Below are 15,181 nucleotides of genomic sequence, written 5' to 3' on the forward strand. Positions count from 1 at the left end.
TTGTGCCATGTCAATGCTGTATCTATAAAGACTCAATTCAGGATGCTATCTCATTTTAGCTGAGCATAAATCTCCTTCAACTCAGTGGGACCTACTTCTATGCAAACCCTGATGAAATTCCTCTGCAAGAAGCTTTGATATTTCATCTGGAGGACTAAAACACAGTTTGGAATCTGGCTCTTGATAAGGTTACCCAGTCATCTGTGGGGTGTGATTTCCTCTGGTTACTTTCAAAACAGATTCAGCTTATGATCACACAATTATGCTATCATCTATGTGTGCGACAATGCAAGTGTTTCAATGAGTTCAACTTTTGTAAGCGCACAATATGTTTTTCTTATCAGTACTCATTTTCTTCATTCCATTATCTTTCCTTGACAGCATGAGTTTGAACAACACTGGATACAAACAGCAAACAAACGCTCTGCCTCAAATCTTTAATCCTCAATACGATCTCATAATTGGTGAATTTGTATCTATGATGTATGCTGAATTGCCTTTACACAACTTTATGGCATATCCAAGCTCCAACACAATAGCAAGGTAAGCAGATAGATCCCCTTCCACAAGAAACTGCATTGGAGTAATCATCCTCATTCCTCTTATCGCCTTCATTGCCTTTCTCTGAATTTGCTCCAACATGTTCATATCATTTTTAAAATGAAGTACCCAGAACTGATCACAGCTACCAAATGGAGATCATTGCACTCTAAAAAAAGGGACTTACCTTTGCTGGGATACAGTCACATTACGGTTTGCTATCGGGAATTATCACACAAAGAGCGCAGGCGGTGGGTTCTGACACTAGTAGGGCTGTGCATCTCCTCCAGGTTTATATTGAATTTAAGAGGAACTGTCTAACATACAGAATTAATTTTGGGAATAGGGATCAGCACATTGGGTAGTTCATTTGAGGCTCAAATTAAAAGCTAGAGCAGATCTATCATCCATTGTTTAAACCTCAACCTAACCCCTCAAAATCAAAAAGAAAACCAGAACATGTGCATGGAATCCTGGCCGAAGGGCCAATAACTATTACTTGTGGAAGTTCATGCATGAATCTCATTGGCATAAAGTGTGCTTGTTGCTCTAATATGAGATTGTAAGACTATGTGAAATTCTCTTTACAGTCTTATGCCAAAAAACTACCAGTATGTCCTTGCTTTTGTTTTTGCCATTCATGAAATCAACAACAATGCCAGGCTGTTACCCAACATCACACTTGGATCCCAGGTTTATGAGAATGCTTTTAATCCACTGAGAGCCTCTTGGGCCACTTTAGATCTGCTTTTCACCTCAGAAGGCAACCCTCTGAATTATCACTGCAAGAGAGAGAAGAAGCTCATGGCCATCATTGGTGGGCTCACCTCCTACAACTCCATCCAAATGGCCAACATCTTAAATACATACAAGATTCCACAGGTATGTTTTTTCTTCTATTTTATTCTTCCAGATACACAGGGTTACCCTGTAGGAAACAAAGTTTACTCACTTAAACATAATACCTTGAATTGTATTGGTTCCACCAAGTTCTTAATTGTTCTTCAAGTAGAGTGGACTGATTGAATCAATAGCTGAACGAAGTGTCAACTTGTTGGTCCATCCTATTGATTCAATGGGTCTCTCTAGTACAGAATAAGAACAGTCAAGCCAATACATGTGTCATTTGCCTTCCCTTAGTAATGTTTGGTAGACTTCCCTCAGTTAAGTGAGATAAGTTCTCTTATGTTAAATGGGACTTTCCATCAATGCAATACAATGAGAAAGCATTAGCTATCTTTAATCAATGTTTTCCTTACACAATATTTCAAAACAAAATACAATAGTTCTTCTTTTTCTGTATCAATCTGGTTAGAGGCCCCTCCTGAGAGTCTTCTGTAGGTCAGAAATCTCTCCCACAAAATGGGTTTTGGCTATAATATGACTGCGAATGGCAGCTGTCCTATATAAAGTCAGACTGCCAATTTGTGTGGCTCAATTTTGCTAAACCAGTGTTGAGGAACCTTTAGATATTGTCCAATTACATTTTCCACCATCCCTAACCCTTGGTCATATTATCTGGGTCTGAGTTGGATGCATTTCTTAGGGTTTTTAATACAAGTTTTATGATTTGATTAGCTCACCTATGGCCCTCTTCTTGACCCTGTCCTGAGAGATAAAACTCACTTCCCCTCCTTCTTTGGGATGATTCCAAATGAAAGGCTTCAGTATGAAGGGATTGTGCAGCTCCTGAAGCATTTTGGATGGAACTGGGTTGGCCTTCTCCTTTCAGATGATGACAATGGAGAAACGTTTCTTCGAACTCTGAAACCAAAGCTCTCACAGAGCAATATTTGCCTAGCAATGACTGAGGTGATTCCAACTGTGGGAAGCTTCAGATCAATAGTTCATCATGATGTCCTCAGGAGGATTGCTTCCATCCTCTGGTTGTCTAAACTCAATGTATTCATTGCCCATGGGAATGATCAATCTATGGATGGCTTACGAATAATTCTTGAAAATTTTGAATTTATTCATATGCATCCCATGGAGAGGGTTTGGGTCATAACTTCTCAGTGGGATGTCACAACTCTTTTCCCTTGGAATAACCTCACAGTAAGATCCCTCAATGGCAGCTTGTCTTTCTCACACCACACAAACGCAGTGCCAGGATTTCAGGATTTTCTTGAGGCCATAAATCCATATGAGTCAACAATATATTTCATCCAGCAGTTTTGGACATTTGCTTTTCTTTGTTCATTAGCATCAAATACCGTTTATGAAGTGAAGCTGGTTAACTGCACTGGGAAGGAGAACCTGAGTCACCTCCCTGGAACTGTGTTTGAAAGAAGACTATCTGGCCTGAGCTACAGCATCTACAATTCTGTTTATGTTGTAGCACATTCTCTACATGCTTTATATTCATGGAGAGACAAAGAAATAAGAAATGGGATCAGAAATAGACAGAAATATTTGAAAGTGCAGCCATGGCAGGTAAGTCATGCCCCTTCCCACTACCCATCAAATATAAGGATCCCACTTAATGGGATTTTTCTGGTATGAAGAAGTGCTGTTGTTGGTCCATTGTCCAAACCACAGAATGAGATGATGATCTTCCTGCTTGGACCATAGTCTGCCAGTGATACGTGCTCCACACTATTTGGAATTACATTGGAATTTAAGCCACATCTCCACGTATCTCTTGTACCATGTGTAAACCCCATATTATGATTATTTTTGACTTTGTGAAGTGAGTTTCTTCAGTTTCCCAAATTCCACAGCCATACACAGAGATCAGAGATATTACAGTGTGGATTGACTTTGGTGTTTAGTAATATATCTTGGCATTTGAAGATCTTGTTGAGTTCCTTCATATCCACCCTTCCACTTCTTGGTCTTCTTCTGCATTTTTAATTATAATCCCTACTTTTATTTGATGACTAAATCAGGGTAGAGCAAAACAATTTCAGTGTCTTCATCATCAGCTCTGAATTTCTGTAAATCTTCTTTTGTCACCAGTCTTATCTTATTAATGTTTAGCCTTAGCTATGCTTTTGCAGTTTTCTTCTTAACTTTCATTAGAAGGCGTTTCAGGTCTTTGTTATTTTGTGCAAAGAATATATTTTCACTTGCATATTTATGGATATTTCTTCCTCCAGTCTTTCAAATTTCCTTCATCCAAGTCAAGTTCCATTTTTGTGTTTGTGAAACACCATGTATGTAAATAAAATAGTAAAAAGGGGTGGGTTTTTTGTTGAAAAAGTGTGCCTTTTCTGCAGTTTTTGCACATCTGCATTATCGGTTAATATTCTTCACTTTCCCATGTAACTTTGGTTATCATCGCACAAGTTCACCCTCCGTCTGTTGAAAATGCATGACCATCTGAATGCATACAACGCAGATGGACAGCCACACATATGATAATGTGCATTTCTGTAGATTTCAGTGCATACTCCAGTAAGAACTGCGGAATCTTTTTCTACAGAGTTAAATGAGTTTTTCTGGGGGAGAGGAGGTACAACAAGCCTGAATTCCTATGAATTGCATGTGACTGGATCATATTCTATTCAACTGGAATAAGGAATATGTCCAACCCTTGGTGATCTGTTAAATATCCATTTATCTGATTTAATTAATTTTTTGTTGTTTTTACTTGGAATTGTTTTAAATTGTCTACATTGCTTTTATTGCCTTGAGATCTCATGGTCGAAAGTGGGATAGAAATATATTAATAAAATAATAAATAAATAATTACTTTGAAGCCCCAGCTTCAAAGGGGCTGGAAGTTGCTTTATTTTGCCTGTCTGTTCCACCCCATAATCTCACTTGTTGGATTTAACAGCACAGGACCTGTGGAACCTTCCAGTTCAGAAAGCTCTGATTTTGTCTCTTTCAGTGAATATACACTGCAGAAATAAAGCGGTTGGATACCACTTTAGCTGTCATGGGTACATCCTATGGAATCCTGGGATTTGTCGCATGGTGAGATATTCAGCCTGGTCTTTCAGAATGATCTGGTGCCTTATCAAATTACTATTCCCAGGATTCTGTGGGATAAGTCATGGCAGTTCAAGTGGTATCCAATTGCTTTATTTCTGGAGTGCAGCTACATCCTTTCTTGGAGCCTTTATGTAGGCTTCATTTAGAAGTCTAAAGCTAGGTGCTGCTCACCTTTTGATTGTGAATGACTTTACTACTATAAAGTACATACTAATCATATTATTAATATATGTCTGTTCCCTATGAGACAGGTCATAAATATGTGTAAGCATGATGTATATCTAAATTTTGACTGACGTAGCCAAGCAGCTGGTATCCCCTGGCTAGTCTACAGATTAATTTTGCTGACAAAGAGGCTTGCTGTGTCATGTTGAAAGTCTTGCCCACCTCTGTTTTATTCTTCATTTCTTAAGGAATAGAACTGCCATTTTGTTATCCATCCCTGAAGCTTCTTAATTATGAAATATTAAGCACTTTCAGCTGAGTTTTTAGATAAAAATTGATAATGTGCCAAGAGAGGGCCTGGGAGTCTTTCATGGGCTTCCTACCAATGAGAATAGAAAATACTCCACTGTAGGGAGAACTGAAGGACAGAAGGAGAGATTGCTCCCTTCTTGTATCATTGTTGCACTACGTTTTCCTTTGAGAGGGGAGGTAACTATTGATGTATACGGAGGGATTCCACCAAAGCAAGAGAGAGAATGATCTCTCCCTGCTTTGTCGGGTGTGTCTCTTAATCCCAGGCCTGTTTCTGTGTTTTGCGGCTATTCCTTGTTCAGTTTACAAAATTCAGTGAATTCACTTTTAGCATTATGGGATCTGTGTAGAGTGGTTAAATCAATGATAAGAATGAGTTGACAAAGCTGAGATGACAGGAAATTACAGAGAGATAACCATTGACACTTTCCCTACCATTACACTGAGTGTTACCTTTTTTCTTCAATAAAGCTTTGCTCTTTCCTGAGGAACATTCACTTTAACAATAGTGTTGGAGAAGAAATACTTTTCAGTGAGTATGGAGACCAGGAATTTGGATATGATATTATCAACTTGATCACGTTCCCCAACCAAAGCTTCCAGAGAGTCCAAGTTGGGAGGATGGATCCCAAAGCTCCTGATGGAAAGCGGTTCAGCATTAACGGAAGTGCCATTTCGTGGAATCACAAGTTTCAACAGGTAGAGATAATTTTGGGTTAACATTCTCAGTTACCTAGTTTATTCCTGTGTCTAGAGAATCAGATTGCACTATTCATCTGGCATACATACACTGGGCCTGTGAGATTTCTAGTCAATGCATGGACTAAAGCATATGATCCATATACGCACCTACCACAAGCACCTGTTAGAAAACACATACTTTAAATTACTTTCCATGCTGCACTGGGTGCCAAGGATCAATATCTTTCCTCCATAATTCTTGGGTCCAATCAGGAGGAAAATAAAAATCCAGGATGTATCAGTAGTTATATGTTAGTATTTTATTGATTGTAAATTGTAATTGTATTTGTATGTGTATCTGTATTCATTTTATTGGATGTAATCCTGCCTCGATCCTCAAGGAGAGGTGGGAAATGTATTATTATTATTATTATTATTGTTATTATTATTATTGCAAATTCCCACAGACATATATTTTGTTCAGTACTGCAGAAAAACAAACAAACTATGAGATGGGCTTTGTTTGCTTTCATTTCCGAAGGGTGCATGGCTTGGCATGTAGTTAGTCTGTAGTCCCTCCATTGCTGTAGCGCTTCTTCTCAGGCAAGCCGCTCTGATATCCTTTTAGCTGAAGAGTGGGGTATAAATAAATAAATAATAATAATAATAATAATAATAATAATAATAATTAGTCCATCAATGCCTACCATTCACACTGCTTTTCCACCATTGATGAATGTGTGATAAGTTCCTCCTGAAGCAGTTCCGCTGTTGTGGAAAACTGATAAAACACTGCAAGTTCTTCCACTTGACTCACAGCAAACCCGGTCTGACAGAATCAGAAAGGAGGGGACCAAAGATGAATTTGCAAAACACAGATTGTTTATTTTAGACAGCTGTCACTCTGGGAGGAATTCACATTCCAACAAAGATCCCAGAGCCCCGAAAAAAGAAAAATGGCTCCTTTATATAGGATAGAAACAAAGAACTCTAGCTGGCATATCCCATTGGATATGGTAAAAGTTAAACATATAGGATTTTCGTACAATCAGGGTACAGATACATGAATACATTAAAGGTACATTTTAGCCACATTCCATTAGCCTATTAGTCTTATCTGTCTTTGCCCCCCTTCTAGTCCTTGCGGAGATATCTCTTCTCCAGGATTCATGTCTCTCTGCTAACTTCAACTAACAACAATCTCCAGAACCTCGAGGTCAGAGCCTTGGGTCACTCTGAGCTCTTATGTCTTAAATCTTACTCTTTTGCCTGCATTCCTGGGCCTCTCAAATTCATTCCAATGCATGTACCTTTATTTCTACAAACTACATTTATATGCATACTAAATATGAAACTTTAAAAATCTTCTATCTCACCGCTATGCAGGCAGTGATGTGATGTGAAAAGGCATGATTCTGATCCTCCTTTCCTTCCTTGTCCTTCCTGTACTTAAGTAGGGATAAGTGTTTCCCCCTCCCCATTTCTTTCCCATTCTTTCTTTGAGACTTTATCACATGACACCTCAAAAGTGGATTTAGAACAGGATAGTAGGATCTGTGCCTGTACCTTATCATACAACACTGTGTCTTTTCATTTGCTGGTCTCTATTCCCCCCATTGCTGGAGTGCTCCTTCTCATTGATGGGCAAAACCCATCACTGCCTCCCAATCACACTGTTTTTTCTCTGTTGATGCATGTGTGATACATTCCTCCTGAAGCAGTTCCAATATTCAGGCAGTCATGTGGTGTGAATGGATATGATTCTGCTCCTCTCCACCTCTCCTCCTTAATATACCAAAGTAGGATATAGTTCCCCCCACATATTTCTATTCTTTTTTCTTTCTTTCTTTCTTTCTTTCTTTCTTTCTTTCTTTCTTTCCAGTGGATTGCTATTATCATATCATTGTAATAATAATAATAATAATAATAATAATAATAATAATAATAATACAGCCTGAAAGGCATGCTGAGAAGACCATAGGGCAGAGATGCAGGATTTTGATGGCCAGTGTGTGGAAGTTGAAGGCTAGGACCATGGAGATTTGGAAGAACTGGGTGATAGTCCCGATCTGGTATGTTTGAAGTTCCTAGATTAATGAAATAGTGATGCCTTAGGGCCTGGCATAATTAGGTCTTTGGCCTCCCAAAATACTATTTACAACCTCCATTACCACTATATAGTTTCTCATTACACTTCTAGTGTAGTTTAATTTTCTAATCGAAGAATTAATTCCACTTTTAGTTGGTTCTATAGACTTATGCCACAAAACTCAAAATTAAAGAAGTACAGCTGTAACAATCTTGTCTATTTCCCCCTCCAATTTCCTTCTTGTTGTTTCTCACCAGACAGTTCCTCGCGCCACATGTGTTGACAGCTGCAGCCCTGGTTTCACCAGGATTGTCCAGCCAATGGAGCAAATTTGTTGCTATGGATGTGCTCAGTGCCCTGAAGGGGGAATTTCACCTTATGCTGGTGAGTACAAAATAGTTATTTGGGAAGGGGTGGTCCAGATTCTTTCATGGTGGGCTTACTGAACAAGACATTCAGCATGAAATATCTGCTCATTGATTATAAGCTAGAATGGACATGTGAAATTTTTCATACATCCCTTTTGCTAATATTATGAGGAACCTGCAGAGAATATTTAGCACCGGTTACTTTTCAGTGGGCAGTATCAAATATTTCTTACATAACACAAGTGACTGTGATGTGATGCCTGTTAAAACTAGAAGTTACATAGTAGAAACACTGAGGTTTTGTTGCTGAATTTCAGATACAGATCAATGTGAGAAATGCCCGGAAGAGCAGCATCCGAACAAAAACCAGACTCACTGTATTCCCAAAACTGTGACCTACCTATCATACAGTGAACCCTTGGGAGCAACTTTGGCTGGCTGTGCCATTTTGTTTTCCACCATCACCAGTCTAGTGGCCTGGATTTTCATTCACCACCGACATACTCCTCTTGTCAAAGCCAACAACTGGAACATTACATGTGTCTTGCTTGCCTCACTTTTACTTTGCCTTCTGTCCTCCTTCCTTTTCATTGGAAGACCTGGGAAAGTGTCCTGCCTCCTGCGACAAACCATGTTTGGCATCGTCTTCTCATGTGCTGTGTCATCTGTCTTGGGCAAAACCATTACTGTGGTTTTGGCTTTCATGGCCACCAAGCCAGGAAACAGAATGAGGAAAGGGGTTGGTAATAGACTGGGACTATCTATTGTTGTTCTGTGTTCACTAATTCAAAGTGGGATCTGTGTTATATGGCTGACAACATGTCCTCCCTTCCCAGAGCTTGACATGCACTCCCAGATTAGTGAGATCATAGTGCAATGCAATGAAGGCTCAGATGTCATGTTCTATATTGTCCTGGGCTACATGGGTCTTCTGGCCATCACCAGCTTCACGGTGGCTTTCTTTGCCAGGAAGTTGCCCGATAGTTTCAATGAAGCCAAGCTGATCACCTTCAGCATGTTGGTGTTTTGTACTGTTTGGGTCTCTTTTGTCCCTTCCTACCTAAGTACCAAAGGGAAATACATGGTGGCTGTGGAGATCTTATCCATCTTGGCTTCCAGTCTTGGTTTACTGGGTTGCATCTTCTTCCCAAAAACCTACCTTATAATCCTGAGACCTGAACTAAACAGCAGAGAGCAACTAGTAAGAAAAAAATGAGGATGATCTTCACATTTATTTCTTAATATTCCTTGGCCCACTTTACATTGCTGTATTCCTGTCTTGGAGGTTTAGGCCCACTGCAGAATTAAAGCAGCATGACACCACTTTAACTTCCATGACTCTATCTTTCAGACTTGACCAAACTCAGAACCAATGTGCATCAAAGAGTCCAGTGTATTGAAACAACAGAGAACTTTACTGAATGGTCATAGTCAGAAATTGACCAGTAGGCGTTTAAACCAGTGTCAGGGATGATGGGAGTTGTAGCTCTTTACCTCTGGCTCTAACTCACCACCTTGTTATGAAGCATTGCTGACCTGCTTTGGTCAGTGGTTAATGCTTTTCTTCGAAGCAGCAGAGTTTCAGAGAATAGGCTGAAGACCCTGACAAACTCTCCAAGCCTTTTCACTCTTCTTCCTCAGATGTCTCCAAACTTCTCCAGGATTCTGCTGACTCTTGTATCTTCACCCAAGACACCAGACAACTCAGTAGTCTTATATAAAAGATCTACTTTATTCTACTATATATAAATATTATATGTCCTACATCACAGTCTCTACAATCTCCAATGCTCCAAACTACTCCAACTACCCACAAAATACATTGGCAAACATTGGCAATTATTATAGCCATTGTTAATCACCACCCACTAGTCAGTTTCCACCCAGTGGGCGTGTACATTCATTTTGATTGGTTCACATAGTTCAACCCATACTTAAGAGTTTCATCATTTCACCTTGGACACTTAATGAATCTCAGGTATTTCCAATTGTATATTCTATAATTCTGTCCTTGACCTTTAAGACTTCTAAATTACATTAGCTTTTTCACCTGTGTAGCTTTTTAATTGCTCTTGCTTAGTCATTGTGACTTTCACATACATGTTTTATTTCTTTTACTGTATGTCCCCTGTTGCATTTTCCTTAACAATCCGCTCTGAAATAAAATATTGTATGTGTCTTATAATGTCATTTTAACCATTTGTGTCAGTCTTTTATGTTTTTCTATTGTCAATGCTTTTGTGAACAAATCCGCTATGTTATGTTGTGTATCTATATATCTCAACTCTATTTCACCCTTCTGAACCATGTCTCGCACATTTTGATATCTTATATCTACATATTTCATTCTGTTTTTCAAACTTTCAGTTTTAGCCATCGCTATGTATGACTGTGAATCTTCTAGAATTTTTACTGGTATCTTGAAATTTTTGTTTAAATCATTTAACAATTGTTCAACCCACTGTATCTCACTCACTATCTCATTCAAAGCTGTAAATTTTGCTTTAGTCGTATTTAACGCTATATTAGTTTGTTTTTTATTTTTCCATACTATTGGACTTTCACTGTATTTAATTATCATTTCTGTAACTGACTTTTTGTCTCTTAATTTTGACGCAAAAGAACTGTCTATATAACAATCTAATCTGAACTATTGTTTTTGATTATTAATTTTTTATCTAAAGTTCTTTTTAAATATCTCAATAAATGTTTTACTGCTGTCCAGTCTTTAATTTTTGGATCATTAAGCCTTTTTGATAATACATTTATAGCATAAGAAATGTCTGGTCTGGTGTGACAAGAAATGAATTGTAAAGATCCTATGATATTCCTGAATAAAGTCTTGTCTTCAAAAGGTCTAGTTGTTTTTTCAGACAGAAAACCAGTTGTCATTGGAGCTCTTACTATTTTAGCATTTTGTAATCTATACTTTTTAATCAAACTTTCAATTTTTTTTCTGACTTAACAAACAATGTCCTTTTTTTGTCTATTTAACACCAATATCTAAATAAGACTTTAATAAACCTAAATCCTTTAAAACAAACTTTTTAGACAATTCTCTTTTTATTGACTCAATTTCCTGTTTTGACTTTGTTGCTATGCACAAATCATCTACATAAATCACTAATATTATGTCACCTTTTGTATAGACACAAGCATCTGAAACGCTCCTTTTGTATCCTAGCTTAACTAACTCATCATTAATGTATAAATTCTAAGCTCTGGCACTCTGTTTTAAACCATATAATGCTTTTTTCAATTTATAAACTTTTTGACTACCATTTTTTTTAAAACCTTGTGGCTGTTCTATAAATATTTTTTTATCTAAACTAGCATTTAAGTAAGCTGTTTTAAAATGAAAATGTTCTACAACTAAATTTCTTCTTGTAGCTATAGCTAGAACCATTTTCAAACTTTCTGGCTTTGCAGTTGGAGAATATGTCTTATCATAGTTTTCATACTGTTGTTGTGTAAAACCCTTAGCTACTAACCTAGCTTTATATTTAATACTTCTATCTGGCATTTTTTTTTGTATACCCACTTATAACCAATTACTTTCTTATCTTTGGGTCTGTCTACAATTTCAAAAACGTCTTTATTTACCAGGCAACCAAACTCACTATCCATTGTATCAAACCATCTTTCTTGTTCTTTTCTAGAAAAGTTTTCCAACTCTTCAAAACTATCAGGCTCTTTTACTGTTAAACAAGCTCTTGTCACAACAAATCTATCTGGAGACTTTTTTATTCTGTGACTATGCCTGGGAATAAAACCTGCTGATCTGCCTCTTTTATCATCACTTTTTGTACTAGGAGTTGTAGTTCTACGACTAAATCTCTTGTCTTTAGTCATTCGAGTAGTAATAGGTCTAGATTGTGTCTCATCACCTGAAGAACTATCACTACTGCTGGTTGATGCTTCTGGCTTAACTGAAACCCCTCCGTTTTCTGAAGTTGGTTCAGTTTGTACTTTTTGTTCATTTGAACTTTCTAATCTCAAAAAAACTTTTTTATTGGCATGTAGTTTGTCCCAACCAGCATGTCTCTCGAAATTTGTAGACCTAGAATACTGTATTTTTTTTCTACCCAAATGAAACTTGTAGCTATTTCCAGAATACCCCAAAAACATAAGCCTTTTATTTTTGGGTTTTCCTTTTTTCTTGAAACAAGCAGGTGTGTAAACATAAGCAAATTGTCCAAAAACTCTCAAATACTTGTAATTTGGCACTCTCCCATACAATATCTTGTAGGAAATGTCTTCAATTTCTGAATGATATAGTCTGTTATTAATATGTATTGTTGTCAAAGTTGCTTCTGTCCAAAAACTATCTTTTACTCCTGTATCTGCCATCATACAAGCAGATATTCTTTTAATGTCTTGTATTTTTTTCTCTGCTAAACCATCTTCACTTGGACAAGCAGGGTTTGTAGTGTCATGTCTTATTTCCACCTTTTGAAACCAGTTAAACAGTTGATTATTTAAAAATTCTCCTCCTCTGTCAGTAACAATGGTGCCTATTCTGTTATCAAACTGTATTTCTACCATTTTTACCCATGTTTTTAAACTTTGCCCAGTGTCAGATTTGTTTTTCAATATTCTCACAAACGCAAACCTTGTAAATCTGTCAACAATTACTAGGAAATACTTGTTTCCACCTAAAGATAAACAATTAGCTTGGGCAACATCTGTATGAACAAATTGAAATGGTCTTTGAGCAATTCTCTTAGTTTTCTTGGCAACTGGATATGCTCTGACCTTTACCTGATTATATATTGTACAATCTAAAGGATTTTTGCATTCAGTTACTTTTAAATCTGGACACATACTGATTAAATTCTTTAAACATTTGAAACTAGCATGTCCGAATTTTTTGTGGAGCTCGTGTATGCAGTCTTTGTGGATTGGACTATTGTCTATGTTATTAGCATTTTCAACCTTGTAGCTATCAATATTGTCCTCCAAGAAATAAAGTTTATCTTTTTTCAAACCTATGTCACGCAATTCTCCATTTAGTGTTATCTTACACAAGTTCTTTTCAAAAATGACTGTGTAGTCTCTGTCTGTTAATCTGTTTACTGATAACAAATTATTTTCTAACTCCTTTACATGTAACACATCACTAAAGTTTTCTTTCAGCCCTGGAATGAAAACTGTACCCATTTGATTTACAGTATTGAGCTCTTTCCCATCAGCCAAAACTACAGCATTTATATTAGCTGATTTTCTATTACTTATTAAATTAATATTATTATACATTGAGGATGAGGCTCCTGAGTCAACCAGCCATTTAGAATTAGTATTTTGTTTTTCCTTAATCATGGTCGCAAACCCCTTTTTATTATTTTTGTCCTTCAAAAATGGTGGTTTGGACTGCTTTTGATAGTGCTGCGGCTGCCATCTGTTCTCTCCTTGCTTGCTTCTTTCAGCAGCCAATTGTTTACAATGTCTCTGCAGATGACCAATCTTTTTACAATAAAAACACCTTCTTTGCTCCCTTGAAAAAGACACAGTAGAAGCAGCTTCTTTCTGTTTTCGCAAATCAGGCGTTGTTTGTTGATTCGGCACAATCTTTAAACTTGCTGTGTCACCCCGCTCAGACATTCTTCTCTGGTTCTCTTCTAATATTCTGGCCACAATTAAGTCTCTGTTAAGCTCAGCTTCTGCTAAGTTTTGCAAACTGTTCGTAATATTGTCCCAAGAAGAGTCTAGCGATTCTATTAAAATGTAACACTGCTGTTCTTTGTTAATTTCCACTCCCCTCAGTTCAGCTTGTACAAATAAATCTTGCATGGTTTTTAAATGTTCTATCACACACTGTCCTTTAGTCATCTTTTGCCTGTATATTCTTTTAGACCATAACATTTTTGCAAAAGCAGTTGAAGGAGTGTGTAATCTCTGCAAGGTATCCCACACATCCTTGGCGGATGCTTTATCTCTGACGTCGTTAATCAAGTCTTCTTCAAGCATGAGAGAAAGACAGGCTTTCGCTTTATTATCTCTCTCTCGAGTGGCTGTATTAGGATCGGCTGCCAGCCCTGTTTCAACTGTCGACCACAGACCTTCCTTCACTAGTAGAGATTGGGCATAAATCTTCCAGGTGGAGTAGTTGTTTCTGTTTAATTTACTAAACTTTAGAATCTCCATCTTAATTTGTGCAGTGACTCAATTTGACACAGTCCTTCTGAGTATGTACAATTGACCCCTTCCGGGCTTAAACAAAACACAGAATGATTTACTCACGAAGCTTATCAGTGCAGCGCAAACAGCTTGCTCTGATCTGTCTTCCACTCTCTGGAACTTTCAGCTTCTGTGGATGCTGGTTGCTCTAGTATCTGGGCACTTAGACTCTGGGCCCATAACCCTTGTCAGGGATGATGGGAGTTGTAGCTCTTTACCTCTGGCTCTAACTCACCACCTTGTTATGAAGCGGTGCTGACCAGCTTTGGTCAGTGGTTAATGCTTTTCTTTGAAGCAGCAGAGTTTCAGAGAATAGGCTGAAGACCCTGACAAACTCTCCAAGCCTTTTCACTCTTCTTCCTCAGATGTCTCCAAACTTCTCCAGGATTCTGCTGACTCTTGTATCTTCACCCAAGACACCAGACAACTCAGTAGTCTTATATAAAAGATCTACTTTATTCTACTATATATAAATATTATATGTCCTACATCACAGTCTCTACAATCTCCAATGCTCCAAACTACTCCAACTACTCACAAAATACATTGGCAAACATTGGCAATTATTATAGCCATTGTTAATCACCACCCACTAGTCAGTTTCCACCCAGTGGGCGTGTACATTCATTTTGATTGGTTCACATAGTTCAACCCATACTTAAGAGTTTCATCATTTTACCTTGTACACTTAATGAATCTCAGGTGTTTCCAATTGTACATTCTATAATTCTGTCCTTGACATTTAAGACTTCTAAATTACATTAGCTTTTTCACCTGTGTAGCTTTTTAATTGCTCTTGCTTAGTCATTGTGACTTTCACATACATGTTTTATTTCTTTTACTATATGTCCCATGTTACATTTTCCTTAACAACCAGAACTGCCCCCCAACAGGTGGAGGCCCACTGCAG

At 37.7% G+C, this 15,181-nt stretch overlaps 1 protein-coding gene across 1 annotated transcript; it reads left to right on the forward strand.

Moving 5' to 3' along the window:
- Positions 1 to 1,386: 1,386 nt before the first annotated feature.
- On the forward strand, positions 1,387 to 9,310 carry LOC149303991 (vomeronasal type-2 receptor 26-like). The gene is made up of 4 exons (XM_089480646.1): positions 1,387 to 1,422; positions 5,428 to 5,655; positions 7,984 to 8,110; positions 8,412 to 9,310. Exons 1-4 carry the CDS (start codon positions 1,387 to 1,389, stop codon positions 9,308 to 9,310), a joined length of 1,290 nt encoding a protein of 429 aa, XP_089336772.1.
- The last annotated feature ends 5,871 nt before the right edge of the window (positions 9,311 to 15,181 follow it).

Source organism: Sceloporus occidentalis, unplaced genomic scaffold (assembly GCF_023333645.1).
Source record: "Sceloporus occidentalis isolate IW3139 unplaced genomic scaffold, rSceOcc1.0.p SCAF_14, whole genome shotgun sequence".
NCBI classification, from domain to species: Eukaryota; Metazoa; Chordata; class Lepidosauria; order Squamata; family Phrynosomatidae; genus Sceloporus; species Sceloporus occidentalis.